Raw genomic sequence first — 23,500 nt, 5'->3', positions numbered from 1 at the left:
TTCCAGGTCCTATTCTATGGGAACGGTCAAGCGACAAATCTCATTGGTTCGTTCTTGGTTAATCCATTCATCTCAGAGGCAGCAGTGACCACAGAAGGCAGTGACGTCAGACATGTTACAAAGACATACTATAACACACATGCAGTGTAAGTCTTTTACTTAATGTACCCTCTTGATACCGTTATGTACAGCATAGATTATAAATGACAAAAATGGTAGTTTTGAGACGCTTTTATATGTGGAAGGCTAGGACGTTCTACCAGAGGGTCACAAAATTCAACAGAACCCAAGACTTGTGATCTTTTGTGATATCGATGCTACTGTATCGCTATCCTTTATATCCGCTTATGTAAGAGTATTTGTCTCATAATTCGACGCTTTGTTACATTTTTTTTTTCAATTACGATAGCCAGCCATAATGAGAAATAAGTTCGAGGAAACCGCAACTGCAAGTTAATTTTCCATACATATACAAATTGAGTGATATCTTTACGTAAATCCCGTTGTTTGCATTCTTTATAGTAAAACCAGCATAATTTCTAAGCATAACGTTAATATTCGTTGCGATAATAATTTGTTGATGCAGTGACGTCTTTAAGTTGAATGACATTGATAGACATGTAATACAGTCTCAGATGGCGGCATGAGTCTATCGCATGGGATAAACCAGGTTTATACCCGTAGGTATAAGAGAAAAAGGGCTCACAAATAAATATGCTATGGTGAATTGAGAAGATATCCGTTAGAAATAAAGGTAAAGCTGAGAATGTTAAATTTTTGGAACAACCTTCCGTCAGATGAGTTAATCCAGGAATAAGAAAAACGAAAATTTGCGGGAAAAGACAAATCTATGGTGACATATTTCTGCCATCGAGACAGTTTAGGTCGACTTAGGGTAACTCAAGAGTTACATGACTTAATAATTTCACCTAATTATTAAACACAAATTTTCAACTGTAAATAACTATTTTTTGTGATGTTTTGAACTGCTTTGCAGGCGACACATCCACTTTAAATTCTAGTATCGAAAACAAGGCAGTATCAACAAACGAGAGTGTGCAACAAAATGTCGGAGAGCAGTGACAGTCCTGGCAAGTGAGGTTAAAAACCAGAGATACATGTACCGATGTGAAATACGTTCGCTCTGATCTTTACTCCCTAAAGATACCATAGGATGCTGCCGATTCCATTCCAATTTCCTGCTCTTTGTTGCCGATTAAAATACATTTGTTCTCACGCGCTTTCGTTCTCCATTTTGTTTTGTTTACTTTTAGTACGCAACAATGCGCACGCGCGAAACTTCAACAACCCAAAACCATTGCAGCTTCATTTGCTGTTTGTCGGGTTTTACAAAAAATATTTATTAGATTGGGCGAAACAAACCTTTAACTTATTACGATATATCAGTCCACGATGTAAATCAATACTATGCAATTATGATTAATAAAACCTTTCATTCATATATTTTCTATAGTTTGACCTTGGATTACGAGGTGTTCCGAGTTACATGTTCATCAAAATCAGAACAGCATCGTGTATGTAACCAAGATGGCCGTCTTGTGTGCGAGTCAAACCACTATGGACCTAACTGTGATAGGATTTGTATACCTACTGAACACGGAGTCTGTGATAATCTGGGACATATGGTATGTAATAACACTTACTATGGGCCTAATTGTGACGTTCACTGTGTACCAACTGGACATAGATACTGTGACAATAACGGAAATCTAAGATGCAGACCTAATTATTATGGCTCTAAATGTGATGTTCACTGCGTGGACAACTCCCATGGAAGATGTGACGCCCGTGGACACCTCCAATGTTCCACGCACTATTACGGTCAAAACTGTAGCGTCAATTGCGTCCCTCATGGTAATGTTAACTGTTCGAGCATAGGCAAAAAAGTGTGTAAGGACTTCTTTTATGGAGATAATTGTGCGTCCCGCTGTAGCTCCCCAGTTATAACTCATTTTATTCGGAATGTCGAGGGGACATTGGTATGTACGACAGCTTACTATGGTCCTTGCTGTAACAAGGTTTGTCCACATACACAGCATGGGCATTGTAATGGGACTGACCTTGTCTGTGATCCTGGTTACTTTGGACCCACATGTTCCACACATTGTGTTCCGACAGTCCATGGTAAATGTGATGTCAATGGAAAAATTCGATGTAACGTCAACTTTTACGGAGTATTATGTAATGTGCCATGTATCCCGAAAGGGAACAAGATATGTGACGACAATGGAAATTACATTTGTAAAACAAGCTTCTTTGGCTCAAATTGTGACGTCCACTGTTCAAATACGACACATGGAACATGTAATCAACACGGAACTCTCATCTGCAAATCGGGTTTCTTTGGTCCAAATTGTGATGTCGCTTGTTCAAATACATCTCATGGAATGTGTAACCAACATGGAATTCTCATATGCGAAACAGGTTTCTTTGGTCCAAATTGTAATGTGTCTTGTTCAAATACGTCACATGGAACATGCAATCACGACGGAATTATAATATGCGAAACAGGTTTCTTTGGTCCAAATTGTGATGTGTCTTGTTCAAATACGTCCCACGGGACATGCAATCATGACGGAATTCTCATTTGTGAAAAAGGATTCTTTGGTAACACTTGTGATGTGGCTTGTTCAAATACGTCACAAGGAACATGCAATCACGACGGAATTCTCATATGCGAAACAGGTTTCTTTGGTCCAAATTGTAATGTTTCTTGTTCAAATACGTCCCACGGGACATGCAATCATGACGGAATTCTCATTTGCGAAACAGGATTCTTTGGTAACACTTGTGATGTGGCTTGTTCAAATACGTCACATGGAACATGCAATCACGACGGAATTCTCATATGCGAAATCGGTTTCTTTGGGATTACTTGCGATGTTGCTTGTTCAAATTCGTCCCACGGGACATGCAATCACAACGGAATTGTCATTTGCGAAACAGGTTTCTTTGGAAACACTTGTGACGTTGCCTGTTCAAATAAGTCACATGGAACATGCAATCATGACGGAATTCTCATATGCGAAACAGGTTTCTTTGGTCCAAATTGTGATATTGCTTGTTCAAATACGTCCCATGGAACATGCAATCACAACGGAATTCTTCTTTGCGAAACAGGTTTCTTTGGAAACACTTGTGACGTTGCCTGTTCAAACAAGTCACATGGAACATGCAATCACGACGGAATTCTCATATGCGAAACAGGTTTCTTTGGAAATACTTGTGAATTGGCTTGTTCAAATACGCCACATGGAACATGCAACCATGACGGAATTCTCATTTGCGAAACAGGGTTTTTTGGAAATAGTTGTGATGTAGCTTGTTTAAACAAGACACATGGAACGTGTAATGTTAGCGGAAAGCTTATATGTGAAATGAGTTTCTTCGGTCCTGACTGTAATATTTCATGTGTAAATACGACTCACGGTACTTGTAACAACAATGGAAGTCTTGTTTGTAAAGCTGGCTTCTATGGTCCACAATGCAGTATCGCCTGTTCAAACACTTTACATGGACAATGCAATGATTTGGGGACGCTGGAATGTGAAACGGATTATTTCGGTACAGATTGTTTAACTTTTTGCAACAGTTCTTTACATAGTCACTGTACAATGAATGGCACCCTAGAATGCAACGAAGGATATTATGGAGAAAACTGTGACGTCATTTGTGCAGATGTAGATCATGGTCATTGTGACGTAAATGGATTCTTAGTTTGTGACGATAACTTCTTTGGCGAGAACTGCTCAGACCATTGTAGCATTCAGGAAGTTGATGAAGTTAAAAATGGGCTCTGTGTAACTAATATTGGTCCAGTGTGCAATCCAGGTAAGTGTTATTTAAGGAATAGATGTTTATTTTGTTGGGGTTATGAGGGTATAATGATAATGGATCACGTGTACATTATGTAACCCCGGCGAAGAAGCCGGGGTTACATAATTTACACGTGATCCATTATCATTATACCCTCATAACCTCAACAAAATAAACATCTATTCCTTATATTTACATTTTTTTTAAGTTAATGATTATTATTTATTCCCGCGGCAGTTGCATATTTTTTATTAAAATATCCATATTTTTTTCTCTCCCGTCATCATCAACGAATGCGATTGAATAGCTGATCGATGGAATCGAGTCATTCATGTGTTCCCACCTAAAGTGGCGTCATGACCCCACGTTGCTACGCCATCGACTATTCCCGTAACAATAGAATCGCCGTACGTGTTGTGCTCTCATTATACACTGATAATGATAATACTAGAAAGCATGGTAATTGGGTCAATGTCAGTGCAAACTGTAAATATTGTTATTATATTTTTCGCAGTGAAATGTAAGGGTTTGCGGTGAACATTAAAGTAATATACTTCAATTTTGATATTTTACTCGCTTTTGACCAATTAGAATGCAGCATTGACATTGAAAATATCATTTTGATAGTTACGTCATTAGTTTATGCGCGAAAATGACGTTATATTTTCATGTAGAAATATGACGCTATGCTCACAGAAATACGACGTAATAATTGTAAGGGCATATAACTCTGTACAATACTATGGCGGAAAAACCTTTGGCAGAACAATTAGCGATGGTCTTTTGAAAATGGAAGCAAGAAAACAAATGAAATAAAAAGAATGTTTTTTGTTCTTGATGTATATTAGTAATATTTCAACTTGTCAGTTGGAAAGTTATTTCAGGAGTGCGATAAATAAAACTGTTATAGAAACAAGAAATGTCCTCTATATATTTACATTCGCTTGTCATAGTTCCTATATAAACTATCTAACCCAAGTCTATGTGAATTTATTTAACCATTAAAGTGTACACTGTAATAAATGTTGCCATGGTAATGTCTGATGTTCATCGCCAAAGTTGCTGGTCCATTTTGCGGAATATATCGTCGTTGATAGCTTACTTTCCTGGTTTAAATTACACAATTGTAATGTAGACATTTACAGGATGAGTTACCAATGAAAATATAAGCATTGAACTATGTTTTTATGGAATCTAAGGTTATATAGATGTTAGGGTTTTGCAGACAATCAACTGCCAGATATTGTGGGTATTCTAGCGGGCATAATGAAATTGGTTGCAAAGCTCTGGCATATCTTTATAGGCCATAGATTCCAACACGAAGATATTTTGCTGTTTAAATACATTTTCTTTGGAATTGTAGCTCAATATTGTTTGTTCACTATTTTCATAAAAGTAAATTTTGACACATCCCAAGTTATTATTAACAGTTATATATATGCCCACATATTTCAAAATTCTTAACGTACTTACGTTTTCGGAATTCATTAATACAATTTATACTATGCAATGTTTGAAAAATTACGTTGCTAGTACATTGGCAAACGTTCACAGCGATCACGCCTACAGCGGATTTATGGTTATAACGTAGTCATTTTTATTTCCCTTCAAAGTTTCTATAACATGTATTTAATGTGTGTATAACGAACTTTGGTCATAACTAGGTGATTTCGTTGGTCCCCCAATGTTCGTTATAACTGTGTTTTACTGCAATAAATTATTAGATCATTAGTGTCAAGCAAATAATAGAGAAAAAAAAGTCTATAATCTTTCAAAATATAATTATGTTTGAGGTAATCTCGGCGGTATTTTTGTTATCATAAGTTAATCATTTGTCATTTAATTAAGCATTGATTGCCTTTGTAAGACTTTATTTTGTTTGAAGGGTTTACTGGGTTACACTGCAGCGAAAATATGGACGACTGTTTGAATGTTACTTGTCTAAACGGCGGAAGTTGTATTGACGGGAATAACTCTTACACGTGCGCTTGCGCAAAGTCTTATTCTGGACGCCACTGTGAAGTTGATATGGATACATGCAGAAGCAGCCCATGTTCTAATAATGGTAGCTGCATAAACAGTAATGATAGGTTTTCGTGCGCATGCCTAAGTGGATGGACCGGAAGAGTATGTGAAGTAAACATAGATGACTGCTCATCTGTTGCATGTTTGAATAATGGCACATGTATGGACCAGATAGGATCATTTGCCTGTCTATGTGAGACACGTTTTACAGGGACATTATGTGAAACTTATATTAATAGACATGATTTAACCTCAGATACTCCAACAACTACAAATAAACATGATGTAACCTCAAATACTCCAACAACTACACATAAACATGATGTAACCTCAAATACTCCAACAACTACAAATAAACATGATTTAACCTCAAATACTCCAACAACTACAAATAAACATGATTTAACCTCAAATACTCCAACAACTACAAATAAACATGATGTAACCTCAACCACTCCCACAACTACAAATCGACATGACGTAATATCAACCGCTCCCACATCTATAAATACACATGATGAAACTTCAACCACTCCCACAACTACAAATAAACATGATTTAACCTCAAATACTCCAACAACTACAAATAAACATGATTTAACCTCAAATACTCCAACAACTACAAATAAACATGATTTAACCTCAAATACTCCCACAACTACAAATAAACATGATGTAACCTCAACCACTCCCACAACTACAAATCGACATGACGTAATATCAACCGCTCCCACATCTATAAATACACATGATGTAACTTCAACCACTCCAACAACAACAAATAAACATGATTTAACCTCAACTACCTCAATAACTACAAATAAACATGACGTAGCCTCAACAACTCCCACATCTACAAATACACATAACGTAACATTAAACACTCCAACAACTACAAACAGACATGAAATAACCTCAACCACTTCACAGCTACAATAGACATGACATAACCTTAACCACTCCAACAACAACAAATAGACATGACAAACATCAACCATCAAAACACAGTGAACGTAACATCAACCACTCCAAAACAACAAGTAGACATGACGTAACATCAACACCACTCACACAACAAACAACAAGTAGACATGACGTAACATCAACCACTCAAAACACAAGAGACTGAGTAACACACCTCCAAAAACAAAAAATAGACATGACGTAACATCAACCACTCCAAAAACAACAAGTAGACATGACGTAACATCAACCACTCCAAAAACAACAAGTAGACATGAAGTAACATCAACCACTCCAAAAACAATAAGTAGACATGACGTAACATCAACCACTCCAAAAACAATAAGTAGACATGAAGTAACATCAACCACTCCAAAAACAACAAGTAGACATGACGTAACATCAACCACTTCAAAAACAACAAGTAGACATGAAGTAACATCAACCACTCCAAAAACAACAAATAGACATGAAGTAACATCAACCACTCCAAAAACAACAAGTAGATATGACGTAACATCAACCACTCCAAAAACAACAAATAGACATGAAGTAACATCAACCACTCCAAAAACAACAAGTAGACATGATGTAACATCAACCACTTCCACCTCAACGACAGGTGTGTATAATTGATTGTTATAATTGACTTGAACATTTGATTTCATTAACCTTAATGAAAAGAAATTAATAGCATGCGGAATGTTTTCAATTATACTTTGTCGAAACATCAAAGCAAATATAGCATGCACAAATAGATTATCGTGCTGAAAGCTCTAAACAATCTTTCACTTACATGAAAAAATAAGTTGCATATGTCAAATTGATATGTTTAAACCGAATTCATGAAAACGCTTGTAACATATTGTACATATTTTAATTATGCTACCTTGATATTTAATTATTTGATTGATATGTAAACATATTTCGTTATTTACAGATTAAATACAAAACCTAAAACAATTAGTCTTATCATAGTTAATTTTATGTTCAACTGTTCAGTGTATTCATGTTGTAGGTGGCTCAACGTTTACGTCCATTCAGTTGAACTTTGCCGGAATCATTGACCAGAAGTCACTTCCCAAAGTCTATAATGCTATGTCGACAATCCTATCCTCAAGTCTATGTTCTGGTTCCAAAGTGGACGTGAAGGCACAGACAACGATCAGAAAGGATGAAGGGTAAGCAAAGGATGTATCAAAGCTATGACTTAATATAATGTATTGAAAATCATTAAACATTATTGTGATGTTTTGCGGTGTCAGTAGTTTCTCTGGAACAGTTCTGAGTAACGTGATTATTTTAAATCGAACACTTTCAAGGATAACTATTTTGCCAATGCTCACTTTTTTCTGATTGAATCGTTCATATATTATGCTAATTGCGTCTTTATACAAACGGATATTGATATTTGCAACAACATCTTTTCAGAACTATATATTAATGATGGCTACATTTTAGTTTCACTTAATGACAATTGATTTAAACTATAATAAAATGTAGTTCTTAATTCATACACAAAAAGTAACTGTATTCGGATAATTTGTATATGTTAGCGGCGGCAACCTTGTGTGTGTAATTCTTATGGTACGCCGTCACATTGCTTACGGTAACAGTATTTGTCCGAGTATGAAATTTTCTTTTTCACATTAATTGATAACAGAAGCCAACAATCAACTCTAAAATTATCCGTCTCGTGTGGCGGCAAAGCTCTTAGCACCAGCGACATCTACGCAGAGGTGTACAAAGCTCCAGAAACCGTATTTCCTCTGCCACTGATAAATACCTCACGGCATACAACCACTCCACCGAAAAAACAATCCGATGTAAGTAGTCTTCATTTTCAAAATCTTTATGTAAATTACATTATGTATAGTGGTAATCGTGATTAACAAGTCATGCAAACTTTTCTAATATAGATAGATAGTAAGATAACCTTAAACATATGTACACTAGTAATTGATTATATAAACATGCTAATGCTAGGTCACGTTTATCTTGCAAGTATTGATGACGTGACGTCATTGTCTTGCACGTGTGAATTTTATTTCCCTAACGCTGTATGTTAGAACTATATGTCAGAATGTGTGTATGATTAACTAAATTACATTATACATGAATATATGTTCTTCTGTGAAGATAAACTATCCTTGTAAATGGATGCAAAGGTTACTTTGATTTGAAATTACAAATCACGTTACAGGATTGGTTAGAAAGTAACTGGAAAATCCTACTAGGAGCTTCTTTAGGTGTCACTCTTATTCTGGTCATCGTTGTTGCCATACAGCTTGGGAAACGGTAGGTACCACTTAGTTACACATAGTGGAAGCGATACCGTTATTATTTATGTGGGTAATGAAGCATCTTTACAATTTTATGTCTATGACATTTTGTGTCATGTCCTGAGTATTTTAAATTTAAAAAGGAACAAAACTGGTATCATCGGTAAAATTCGTGCACTTACATTCTATCTTCCTCTCTTCATGAATATGGCTTATTGCCTAATCTATCAACGAGCGAATTCTTGGCACTGTCACTTTATTCTTTTAGCAAATATGCGGCAATTACGCCTACAAAATGGCGAATGCAATTCAACTTTTGTGTTTTTGAAGGTCCAAACGACGCTATGTTGAACAACCACAAGAGATGGAAGAAAGATGTGACAATGTACATAGCAACCCAATGTACACGGAGTCAGATTATGTTGTGAAACTACGTGAATTCGAATACGACGCATGAAAACAAACGATGAAATACCAATGAAATGATTAAAGCATACATGAAATATTTGAATGAAGAAGATAAAATGACAAAGAACATGGAAATAAACGAAAGAAGGATACTTTATTTCAAATTATACACCATAGGTATCTTCTATATCATCTGTGGTGTTTTATGTTACTTTAAATTTAACGTACATATATCCTAACAATCTGATTCGGGATACCTCAGAATGACCCATATGGTTAGCCAATCAGCTTGTCTCCTTTGAAATCCTGGGTGTGATTGAATCTCTCGGCCGTATAAACGGCAACTAGATATACATATAGTACGTCCCGAGATGTTTCTCTTGTTGGCAAGGGGTCATGCTGAGGTGACCCTGAACGGGGTGTTGTTAGATCTTGTATTGGAGCGTGTAATAGAGTGTCGTAGTGGAGTGGAATTACAAGTCTAATTTTGATTAGATTGATATTATATGGACAAATATGCCATTAATATGATCAATGAGTATTTCAGCATGATAGAAACTTGTTCATTTCCTTTATATTTTACTCTAGTCATTTTCCTCTGTTTTATATGTAAATATAAACATTAAATGTTAAATTAATGATAGAATACAACCATATAACCTTTGTCTCAAGTTTTATTCTTGAAAATGAACCTTACATTAATAATTATGGATTGACTTGAATATGTATTTTATGATTTACATACATATCTCAAAACGTGAGTGTACATCTAAATGACATGAAATATATCCCGATTAATTATTATAATTCGATCTATTATTATACACAATCTTTACTTTTTCATAGAGGATTTTAGTACACCGCTTCATCAGTCAATCAAAAGTGATGTTACAAACACCAACTCCTATCTATATCACATAATTAAAGCAAAAGAAACTCTGTTTACAAGCAAACGTACAATTGCATTATATTGCAATCCCATATAATCATTTTCCCTTGTTTGTATGCGAAATTGTCATCCATTTAAACGTGATATTGTATTGTAAAATATTATATTACAGGTAATGATGTCAACTTCAATGTCAACTTAATCAGCTTTAGCTTATATATTTAAAAACTTTATGAAAAATTAGTTTCATTCAAGCATTCATGTCATTATTCTTTTTAATATCATAAGGTATGGAAAATATGCTTATAATTAATGTTTGAGACTACTTGTAAAAATAATTATTTTGCATGGGCTATGTTTACAAATAAGTATTCAACATCACTGTCGCTATAGTAATATCACAATAACGTCAAGTTTATTGGATATGTAAACATAGATGACTGTTCATCTGTTGCATGTTTGTATAATGGCACATGTATGGACTAGATAGGATCATTTGCCTGTCAATGTGAAACAAGTTTTACTGGGGGATTATGTGAAACTTACATTAATAGACATAATTAACCTCACATTAAATAAGAATAGACAGTCAGAATGTTAGATTAAGTATAAAAGAAAAAAAGGATAATAATAATGAAATCTCCGTAAGCAAGATGTATGTTTTTCTGTTGCACTTATAATCTACTAACATTTTTTGATTTGAATTGATTATGAAATGAAATGAGGTACACAGGTGATTTTCTTTCACTAGATATTGCTATATTGTTTAACAACTAATGATGATCAGATTTCATTTCATTTAATGATCGCTAGTTGTTGTATAATCAGTGTGTTAAATATTATAGTATACCACCTACGTTTTTAAACACACTAAAAACACGCATTTTGTTTTATCGCATCTGATAACATAACCTTAGATTCCCTTCAACATTAAATCATTTGTGGAGAAAAATATTCATAAACAGTACGAAAAAAATTAGCTGCATCAATATTAATTTGATATTTAAATTTTGATAATGGATGCACATCGACCAACATGATATGATGCCATCGAGTAAAACATTTACCCTAATCCATATGAATATAATGATATAGATAACCAAGGAAATAATTGTGAAATCGGACGTTATGAAAATAAATGGGTATCGTGATAATAACACAAAGGGCATTGTTTACTATCAATTGTTTGCGATAACCCTGAATTATCTATTATAAATTGCCCTACTTACCGCCCAGCACATCATCAGGTACTAGGTACAAATACTTACGGCTAACCTTATTGTAAACAATAAACAGATACGTCGATATGTCATGTAGCTGTATTAAACTGATTCGGATAATTGATAGTTTGGTTCAGTACATTAGTGTGCCTGTTTTTCGGAATTAGCGTTCCGGCGTTGTGTATAAGATTAGAATGATGTTGGATGCGGAATAAACAAGAAAGTAATCATCCAGAGAGACTGGTTTGATTTTAAATGAAATTAAATGTATAAGATGTTGCTTCATCCTCACACCAATACAGGTTTCCAGTATTTGTTTTCCCCCACTACGCTGTTTCATGTATATACATAATTATTACTGTGAATGAAAAAGGTCGGACTAAAAAATACCGAAAATGGATTTATTCAATTGTATATCCAATACGAAAAAAAGCATAATTGAATCAAATCAAATTTTAAAATGAATTGTATTGAAAATGGTGTCAATGTGGGGTTTAAGAACGCCTAAAGTTAACAACAAGTGCCGAAAGAAAAGTTTAATTTATAAGCTACATAAGGATCTTTGCAAATAAAGAGGGAGAAAGAGAATCGATAATATGTTAATTAAAAAGTCCGAGTAAAAGTAGTAAAACTGAGCCAATTTCTTCATAATCCAATATCGTTGTCTGATAAGAGGGGTTCGACATTCCTAAAATAACTGACTATTCAGAGGACAAATTGTTTACAAAGGGACGCCCGATAAGCCAAAGAAGAACCCAACAATCGTGGTAATGTAAGGGAAAGAACAAATAGAAACTAATTCTTACAAAATTCTACCAGATCTTAAATTTGATCAAATTATAAAGCTAATGGCTTTTGCTGTGGATTTTTTGAATTGATGACCACAATGACGTATGTATATTAATATTTACGGTATGGTACACAGGATTTAATATCAAATAATACTACCAGGCAATGATTTAAAGATGCTCCACCGCCGATAGAGCATAAATGATATTCATCATTTGAACAATAATTGGTGTTTGATCGTGTATCTATATGTATAATTAACACAAAAATAATAGAAAATGATATATTTTGTTTTTGGTGCATGTGCAATCAGCACTTCATTCCATATAGGATATAGTGATACGTATTTTTTTCGGGATGCACTAAATTATCTTTCATATTTTCAACTTGAAGTATAATTAGAAGCTCAAACTTTTCAATGGTGGTAATGGTGTAAAGTAAGTAACTTTTGTAACTGAAAAAAACCAACTTAATCGTCTGCTCCTGTTTTTGATAGGGAAAAATACTATTTGTCAGCGGTGGAGCATTAACAAAATTTAACAAATTTATTTGTAATTGTATTTATATATTTATAACCTCAAAATTAAGTGCAAACACTCATTTTGTAATAACGAGTTTTTGTATTTTTTTGTAATAACCTTAATAATGGTTTCAAAAGAGGCCCGCGACCTTTTAACCTTGACCTGCGATTCTTCAACAATAAGTGGAAGTAGAAGGTCATTTCAAGCTACTATGGTCTTATGAAGGGTTCTTTTAAATAAAGTCTTAAGTAAATCTGTACACATTGCCCAGATAAATAAGTTTATACATTTCGTTTGAAGAAGGTACAAACGTACAAAATTACCTCAACTATTAGCACTAAACAATTAACATATTTTCAGCCAAGATCAATGCCACCTTGTACAGATAATGATAGAAATATCTCCTAGAAATACAACATAAGTTGATCTTCTAATACAATCTCTGGATTAGTCTTTGCATCTGGTTCAAGGTCATTTACATTTTGTTCACTTCGCTGTCCAATTTAATTGGAAATCCTACCAAAAGGTCATTGTCTCATATATTTGAACACTTGCTGTATGGTGGCAAATCTTTATTCAGACACACAGTATTTATGAATGCAAGACTGTGGTAAGAGAATACAATATACCCCTGTTGGTCTCGAAATACCTTCTTGCTCATGCAAAGATATGTATGAACTAATCCAAGTACACAATATGTCCAAATTCATTGATCTTTAGATGTTGGCATCCAAATATATATCACATATAAAGATACCTAAGAACAAAGTATGTTCAAATTCATTGATCTTTAGATGTTACCATCCAAACATCGATGTATTAATCCTAGAACACTGTCTGTCCGAATGTTTTGATGTTTAATTAAAACATAAATATATAGATACATAAATTTAGCTAACGTTCTATTTGCTTTTTACAATCGATCCGGCAAACAATCCAGTTAAGGCACAACAAAATGCATCGTCTGTTGAAATAGTATATTTCGTCAAGTAAACTTTATCTTTAAGCGTATATAATATTTCATTATGTGCGTATAAGTTAATAATGGTATTATTGTATATATTAGCGGTTTTACACTATTAAAAATAGTTTTATTCATTGCTTAAAAAGGTCATCGATGCATATTACAGATGTTGTTTCATCGAAATGTTAAGTCAATGAGAGTATATAAGAGTGCATAATGTAATTGTTCATTTAAATATTTTCCTTTTTACTTTACTGATGTCGCTACTGCAGAGGAAATGCAATGACGAGCGCCATCTACAAACAGTATTTGACCGGAAATAAAGGAGGCTTGATCCGAGGCTAGAAAAGCAATAGCTTGTGCTATGTCCTGTGGTATCCCTACTCGACCCAAAGGATGCTTCGTTTTTTGGACCTCCAAAAACTATGAAAAAATAATAAAAAAGTAATTAAAAAAAATAATCAAACACAAGATATCTTAAGCAAGCTCAGTTTCCATTTATTTTATTAAATCGTATAAATTTTCTATTTATTTTATTCATTAATATGTTGGTGACATCTTTAATGTGAAATTACATTGTATACAGAAAGGCCAATAATTGCCTTTATGAAACACTCCTGGCTATACCTCGCTAGATTCCTTCTTCTAGCTCAGCTCGGCGAGAGGTTTACCGTGCTTACTTTTATAACAATATTTGTTTCATTTGTCTTTTTGTATCTTCTGCTGTTAATTCTGTATCATGTGATCGTGTATGTTTTATGTGTGTTTTGATAGGATTACTTCTTCACTATATCCTAAATGAAATATTCCTAATAAACCGGTGTCGGGATTGTCAGATTAGTTGTTTCTTTGACACACAAATTTTACTTTTGGGATAATAATAAGCTGGTTTCTGAGTCTATTTCGTATATTTTGTAGGCTAATGTATATGTTTATTGTGTTATACCTTTTGGTAATCCTCTTCTCTCTTATAAGCAGAGTCTTCCCGGCGAGCTATCATACTAATTACTGTACCAGGGCTGAAACAAGCCAAAATCAATTAAAAAATAAATATAGAATGTTCAGATAAATAAGTCGTAAAATGTTCAATAAAAATGAACTAATTAATGTATTAAAAATGAACTACTTAAATGATTAAAATAGAAAATATTAACTTATAAATGTACGAAAAATGAACATATTAAAATACTAAGTACAAAAATGAACTAATTAATATACTAAGTGTAAAAATGAACTAATTAATATACTAAGTATAAAAATGAACTAATTAATATACTAAGAGTAAAAATGAACTAATTTATATCAAACAGAACTAATTAATATACAAAGTATAAAAATGAGCTAATTTATATGAACTAATCAATATATAAAATTTGAACTAATTAAAATATATTGCAATGATATAAAAGAGATATGAAATAACTATACATACTGGATCAAATTTATATTATTTGATATATATAACTGTACAAACTACTTGTCGCAATCATGCTCAATAACACCAATTAATTAACTTGCAAACCAAAACATACATAAATTATACATTGAACACAATACTCAGTATATTTTAAATGTGATTAATTTGATGATGGTTTTCTATGGTAACAGTTCGTAATAACATATAGAGATTGCAGCCTGGCAATATATACGTACTTGATTGCATTCACTCGAACACCAAACGGAGCCAGTTCTAGAAAGAAGATAATACTTATAACATTTACAAATTGTTATTTTGAAAGGAAGGTATTGCTAGTGCCGTGAAGTGCCAATTTAAATATTATTTAAGTATTTTGTGAAAATAATTGACATTAGACACGGAATGCTTTAGGACCACTTAGTCAAAACATTTTACCGGCATTCAAGCAATTATTATAGCTTATTCGGTCTGTGATCAAATGCCAAACTAACAAGAAGAATTACCTAAAAGCATGATCCAATATGGCAGCATCAATTCATATTTATTTCACATTTATCTGTCAAAGCAATTGCAATTTTCTATATTCAATCTGCGTGTCATCAACAAGAAAGGGAAATTTAACGAAGTTTTACATGAAAGAATATATATTTAATGTGTATGGCTTTCTACAGATGAATATATGCTTACCCAATGCCAGGCATTCTGTAAAAGAGTCCATGGCCGCCTTACTCATACAATAGGCCGTCACACCTGACATCTAGTGGTGAGTTTTTCATAAAAATTAAGGCAAACTTCTATTTATGTCAACATTACAGCTAAAGCACAGAAAGTGATACAAATAACGATCTTTTTAGAAAAAAAGACTGATTAATTGTTTTTGTCATTAATAGTGGTTAGAATTTCGAATGAATTAAAGTATGCGCTTATGTTATTCGGGCTACATAAATGTTTCTGCAAATCAATTGCCTTTTGCGGATACTCCCTTTCAAAATGGTCCAAATTTTGCAAAATTGAACATTCACGGATTTCAAAATAGAAAGGAAGTCTCCATCAATATAATGTAAATCGTGTTGATATCAATTCGCAAACTTATCTGGATAGTGAAATTGAAATTTTGGAAAGTGATTGTACCCAAAAGAAAGTCAGTCTGAAGTACATGTATACAAATATACTTACAGCACGCTGCCCACATATACTTGAAACGTTGACAATGTTTCCTTAACAGTAAATGAATAATAAATGGTTTAATAATAGGTCATAACGACCCTTACATACATCATTAAAGACCCTCTACCTTTCCGACACAAAAAAAGTTTCTTATATTAATTAAAGGGTCAATTGAATGAGGCTAATTCTGTTACATAACCACGAAGCAAAATATGACATAAATATATTGTTCTATATTCCTTATGAAACATATAACAAGAAATATTGACAAATTTCACGACATTGCTAAGTTTTTTGATTGATACCGTTGGAATTCCAAATTATTGATCAATACGATTAAGCAGGTACAACATATACGCTGTACCCATACCAGAGCCAAAATCACGCACGATAAACAAATGCAATACATAACCACTGGGGAGTTGATCAAATTATCTTTAGACATAAACATGCATCTAATAATAAGGTAAACACACAATTGTAAGAGAGATTTGAGTAGTTCTAGACAAAAAAATCTTTACTACACTAGCAAGAGCCAGGGTTCGGCATACAATTCATCCGGCCACTATGTTTAATGGCGAACGTAAACGAGTTTGAACATTTCGGGTTTTTCTGGCATATAACAATAAAACAAACAAAATTAATTTCTATTAAAACTGGTTTATTTCCGAAATATGTGCAAATTTTAATGTACTCTTAGATTGAATTGTCCCTTTAATAACACAAGAAAATTTATATTAATAACCTAAGATAAGGTTACAACACCAAACAAATGCTGGTTTTCCTGCGTAATCTATTTTAACAGTGAAGATTACTTCGCAGTTTTGGCGTCTGGCACAGTGATAGCATTTCATTTATACTATTCAGAAGATGAAGATAAGTACAGTATTAACGAAAAGGTAATCACTTTTAAGACCCAAGAAAATTATCAATGTCGTTTTATATCCCATTTAGAAATTAAAGGCCGCTTCGGAAAGGCATTGGGTTTTAACCGGTAATATTATGATGTAACGTGACTGAATGAGTGAATGTGAATACGAATTGCAATGATATGACTAAATTACAAATATTAAAATATTTTTACAAAATCGATCGACATGTCAATCAGATAATAGAAATATCTGTTTCCTGTAGATAGTTATGCAAACTGATTTTGATATTTCCACAAAGGTTAAAACATATAATGCTTTAATTGTACTTTGGATAATTTCTGTCATTTACTGCAATACAATTTAATGAGACACTTTAAGCAAAAACAATAAAAGCATAAAGTTAATATTAAAACTATGATCTGACAAATCGCTTGTAAGTGATAATGAACTACCTTTGGTTTCCTTCAGGTAAGGAATGGCTGCCTGCGTGAGGAAGAACTGTGACCTTGTATTGACATTCATCATCTCGTCATACTGTTCTGGGGTAGTGTCTGTGGCCGAGGAATAGGTTATAGCTCCAGCATTGTTTACCTTTAATGAACACAACATAATATTTTTTTTCAATAGGTTTTTGATATTCTTGAATAAAATCAAGGAAGAAACCTTTTGGCAAACCAGTAGAATGATATGTGTTTCAACGCAATTACAACTTATACGTACTAATACATCGAGTCGTCCGAACGTTTCAATAGTATGGCTAAGTATTCTCGTCCTATCTGCCTCCGATGTGATTTCTCCCGGTACATGGGTAATCTAGAAAACAAAGCGAAGCAAAAATGAGCTTATGCATTTCAGATGTAATAATATGCATTAAAGACCAATCATACCGATGAACTAAAGGACCCAGTACAAAATCATTGTAATATTACATCTATACTTCGTGTGTAATTTGTCCTGATGCTTGTTTTTCCTGTACTAGAGATTTGCTATAATCTTTTGATGTAGCACGATTGCGGAGGTAACGGTTGAGCTAGGGTCTTAGTGATAGAGTGAGACAGTGGAGGCGTGGGAGTGAGTGTAGAATAGAGAAGATGGGATAAATAACTAAACTAGAAATATGTCAGACATAAAGTGCTCGCTAACTACTATCTAAAACCTAATTACCAGTATAATATGCATCTATAAGGCCTTGCTCAGAGATATTCTGCACGTACATAAATGTAACATACTTGATAAATAACCCGTAGATATATACGCAAAAGCCTATATGAAATATTATCCTCGGCAACAATTGTACGTAGCACTATCGGCCGTTCATTATCATTAGGACTATTGCAAGGAGATGGTGTACGTCCTTGATGTATTGTAATAAATACTTTCCTTTACTCCATCAGAACTTTAAATGTGAAATTACTTTGAACTTTGTTAATTGTGTTATTTGTTACACACATGTAGAAGTTTGTTTATAATTTTTGATTTTGAAAACAATTTTCGTTGTTCAAAATAGTCATCCGCTACAACACTCTCTGTGAACGTGGTGACCTACAAGTACTTTTGTCATGCTTTAATCATGGCTTTCTGGGATACAACCGATCTAGAGCTCAGGCATCCACACTGATATTGTATAATTTTATTCTGTTTCTCTTACGCATGACTGGGTAATTTTATAAATATTTATTAAAACCGCAGCCAATGCGGTCTATGTTCACGGGTTAGTAAGCGATAGTGCATCGTACACCTAGGACATAAAATGATGTGAAATAAATTAAATATAATCTGCTGAATAATGTTGTAAATCTCTTTTGACGGTACTAAAAATTATCCGTTTCGTCACTTTTTATTGACTACATAAACCTGATTTGCATTGTATTGTTCCGGAAGTTGCCAACGTCTATCAGATGCTTAGAATATCGTGACCGATGCTAGAGTTTGTATGATACGCCGCTCGAAGTTAACACAAAACGAATGTGTTTAGCACTGTCTAATGTCACTGTTGTTAATTCATAGTAGAACATCGCCGACAGGTATCTTTTAGTATATGTTTTTAAAAGGTTGGTGTCACAACTAGAAATCTATCAAACCAGAAACATATATGAGACGTTATAAGACATAGTGACTTCCTTTATCGCGTGCGCAATTGGAATATGCGCATAGCGGATGTACACAGACTCCAAACCCCCCGACAAGGAAAACAATAGTCCGATAGTACGCTCGCACTAAAAAAACTGTTATTCGTATATGTAGACAATATCTTTAAATCTTCTATCCTCAATGTTGGTGTATAATCTGTGATACATGTGTCGTTTATTTTATATTTATGATACATTTATTTTACATTTTGCATGTTTTTTATTCTTCAAAGTTTATTATCATCGACGAAATACATGTCAATAAAACCACATGTGACTTTGCATTTTGTATTATATAATGTTTGCTTTGACATTGAATGGAAATATGCGAGCACAAGGCGTGAATTTGCTGAACTGAGGTGCACCTACAGTGAACAGGAATTCCAACTTAAAGAATTTATTCTAAGCATTGATGTCCCTTTTTAAAATTTCATCGGGTTGATAGAAAGTTTGAAATGACATTGTGTAGTCTCAGTATATATATTTCAATCAGATAGAATTTTCATCCGGAACTTCATTTGCAACGGTTCACTTCACCGACCATACTTCTAATATCTCTTTCTTTAACTCGTTATTATGTCTTTATCATTACCTTAGATGCGTCTAGTCCCTCGTTTTTACACAGTTCGACGACCTTCTCTAGATTGGTGACATTACGGCCTGTTAGACACAGTCGAGATCCAAGTTTGGAGAAATGGATAGCAGTTCCCTCCCCTATACCGGCACTGGCTCCTAATTACAGTTTAAACAATAATTAGTTCCTGTGAGATATACATATATTGTTTCTATGTACATTACATTTTATTATATCATGTTGATCGCGGCGTTTAAAATCAAGGTCCACTACATTTCCTAAACGACTATTAAATTTCAAAATAGGTATGTGTATGTAAAACGAGATTAGTTTATCAACTATTTTAAATAAATCAATTTTTAATTCTTTAACGCGGATCGTCTTGTGTTTCCCACTGTCGTCCTAATTACCGCGCTGTAGTTGACAAGCACCGCGCCAGGTGGCGAAACAACGAAATGAATCTTCATTCTTAACATATGATATAGTACATATATAATACTTAACTTATAATACGCAATACTTTTTTCATTTGTTTGGTGTTGTAACCTGGTCTTTAACCATTGACATGGTTTTTTTTCTGTGTTATTATTGTTTTAAGAAACTTTAGTTTAGGATAGGTAATGGGTCTGATGGAACAATTAAAGGGAAGTAACTCCGGTACAATGCACTGGCCCTTGCTACTTGATCTATAATCATATTACTCCATCAAACACTATGACTGATACTGTAACGATGCAGGCATACATGGTCACCTTTTAACCCTGTCTATGTAGAATTGTTTATGTTTGACACTGATAAAGATGTGCATTTTTAGTTTTTAGACCTACCTGTTAAGAACACAACTTAATTTTTAGTTTGAGACCTCCCTGTTATGAGCACACCTTTGTTTTTAGTTTGGGACCTACATGTACCTGTTATGAACACAACTTTGTTTTTAGTTTGAGACCTACCTGTTAATAACACAACTTTATTTTTAGTTTGGGACCTACCTGTTATGAGCACACCTTTGTTTTTAGTTTGAAACCTAACTGTTACGAGCACAACTTTGTTTTTAGTTTGAAAACTACCTGTTATGAACACAACTTTGTTTTTAGTTTGGGACCTACCTGTTATGAGCACAACTTTGTTCACCAAGCCCTCCATTACTTTATGATAAGGGCGACACACTGGTTTCCACTGCTTACCTATCACACACGATAACGACGAGACACAGGTGTAACATTTGTATTGTACAGTACACCTGGCCGATATAAGTTTGACTCTGTGTCACATATGTGGCAGGTCAGATGGCTAATCCATACCACACATATGCTATACCGCAGGTATCTCATGAATATACTAGTTTTCATATCTAAGTAATTGCATGAGTGTATTCTTGATAATACATACATTATGGCATTAATGGAACATACATTTGAATATCCATATGCTTATCAACATTACAGATGAGCAGAAGCTTTTTATGTATTCAAAATATTTTACATAAGCTGCATGATTCAAGGTCGGATACACAAACATAATGACACGTATATGCATATAGATGATACTGCAGCCCAAACTCATACCATGGACATAGTAAATAAAAACCTAAACGAGGATGCATACTGAGTCACTGAGTAACATGCCAACCACTTATTTTACTCAATTTTATCGAAATGCTATTTTATTTTATCGAAATATCATTCTGTTAGATCGAACTAGTATTTTCGATAAACGAATTGAATTAACATTTCGATCAAACGACATAAATGAAGTGTGTGGTATATCAATCAGTGTGCTCCGTACCAATATCTCTTTAGTGTGATGTGTATGTAGAACTTGTTTCCACTTCACAGAGTAAGTGTAAGTTAAGAGGTGAAGGGTTCATGGTTTAGATCGCTCCTATTTTCATGGATTCCAGGTAAGCGAGAAGCCACATGTCACTGTCAAACGAAAGTTTTTTTATTCTTTTATTGTCAATCATTTGCACTTCAAATGAACTAAATTAATGATGAGATTGCACTTGACTTAAACAACATCTGTTTATGTTATGGAATGTTAATGTTAATGAACATTTTATGGGTTAAAAACAGTTATTCCAATATCGAGGTTACATTGACACGAAATTTGCCATGCTTAGAACAAATTATCATTCAGTTTTTATTGATTGGTCCCTTTTTATTCACGACTTTCTATGCATTAATTCATAGCATTATTGCATGGACACTAAAATAGGAATATATATTATCTATTGTTTCGATTATGCTCCCTAACAGCAATATAAATGCGTTTCTTATTGACGGAGAAATCCTCTATTTCGTACCAAACCAATGTATTATGCTATCAAGGACGATCAATTGATGTCTCAGTAAAATCAACAAAAGAAAACGTTTCTAACAAAACCACCAAAAGAGGAACATCATTATATGTAAACTTCCAAATCACAAACAAATGCAAATATTGTGTAAGGTTAGTCTGCCTTTCAATGTCAGAAATGGATGTTTTATTAAAGAGCTTGAAATCAACTGTTTGACAATTTCTTTTGCAATTGACGTTGTTTATGCTTTAATGACAATAGTCGATACTTATGACAAAAATGATATATTCTATATGTTAAGACACAATTTCACGAACATTCTTTAACATAAAGGAATTCCTTGATGTAAAAATGCGCAGAGGACATCTCAAACGACGAATCAACACCATAAATGAAGGGAAGTAACTTTCGAAATGAAAAAAAAATACAAAGTTAACGAACCTTCCTTAGACAACCTGTAATGCTTACCTAAGGAGGAATTTCAAATTAAAGGATTTCTTAAATTTAAAACAATGTTCATGAAACTGAAACCAGATGTGGAAAGAGTTGATGTCCAGCATGCAAAGTTCCCATTACAATTAATACAAAAAATGAGAAATTATGTCTAAGTGTGTCTTTCAACATTTTAATCATAGAAAAATTGTCTTCGTTTTTGAAAATAAAATATATTGTTTAAAAAAAAATAATAATAATCATATGCTATTTGAAACCATCTATGTTTTAAGCTTCCATAGTCAAGAGTGTCTTGTCATCTTTGCCATATCTTTATTCAACTATGAAATGATAAATTGTGTATTGTCTTTCATGTGCGTAATGTCATGTCATAATAAAAACTAATAAAATGTAAATGATAAAAAAAATTGTAAATAGAGAAAAAATACTTTAAAAGAAGATTTTTGCTTGTCAATATGTGTTGGTACATCTTTTTGATGTAAATAAGGTTTTATTAATAAAATATTATGGTTATATCGGGGACGTTCTGTCATGGTGTAATCGCATCCATTTAGTTTTTGTATTTATATTGATAAAAAACACAATTCTACCATTTAAACTATTCACCACTCAACGGTATCTGTCTCATTAACCAGATAACACTAGGTATTAGTTCACTCAATAGAAAGTTGTATCTGGTGTCGTCAGATCTCAT

The 23,500-nt window shown here is 33.5% G+C and overlaps 1 protein-coding gene across 1 annotated transcript; it reads right to left on the bottom strand.

Moving 5' to 3' along the window:
* Window positions 1–9,823: 9,823 nt before the first annotated feature.
* Window positions 9,824–21,312, bottom strand: LOC138336728 (uncharacterized oxidoreductase TM_0325-like). Its single transcript, XM_069286282.1, has 9 exons — window positions 21,164–21,312; window positions 20,076–20,215; window positions 18,075–18,167; window positions 17,807–17,945; window positions 16,492–16,532; window positions 16,003–16,072; window positions 15,552–15,588; window positions 14,845–14,917; window positions 9,824–14,321 (listed from the first exon to the last, which is right to left on the bottom strand). The coding sequence occupies exons 1-9, from the start codon at window positions 21,198–21,200 to the stop codon at window positions 14,145–14,147; spliced, it is 807 nt and encodes a 268-aa protein (XP_069142383.1). The 5' UTR covers window positions 21,201–21,312; the 3' UTR covers window positions 9,824–14,144.
* Between the last annotated feature and the right edge of the window lie 2,188 nt (window positions 21,313–23,500).

The sequence above is a fragment of the Argopecten irradians genome, chromosome 12 (assembly GCF_041381155.1).
Source record: "Argopecten irradians isolate NY chromosome 12, Ai_NY, whole genome shotgun sequence".
NCBI lineage: Eukaryota > Metazoa > Mollusca > Bivalvia > Pectinida > Pectinidae > Argopecten > Argopecten irradians.
This window is presented reverse-complemented; position numbering and strand designations above follow the sequence as displayed.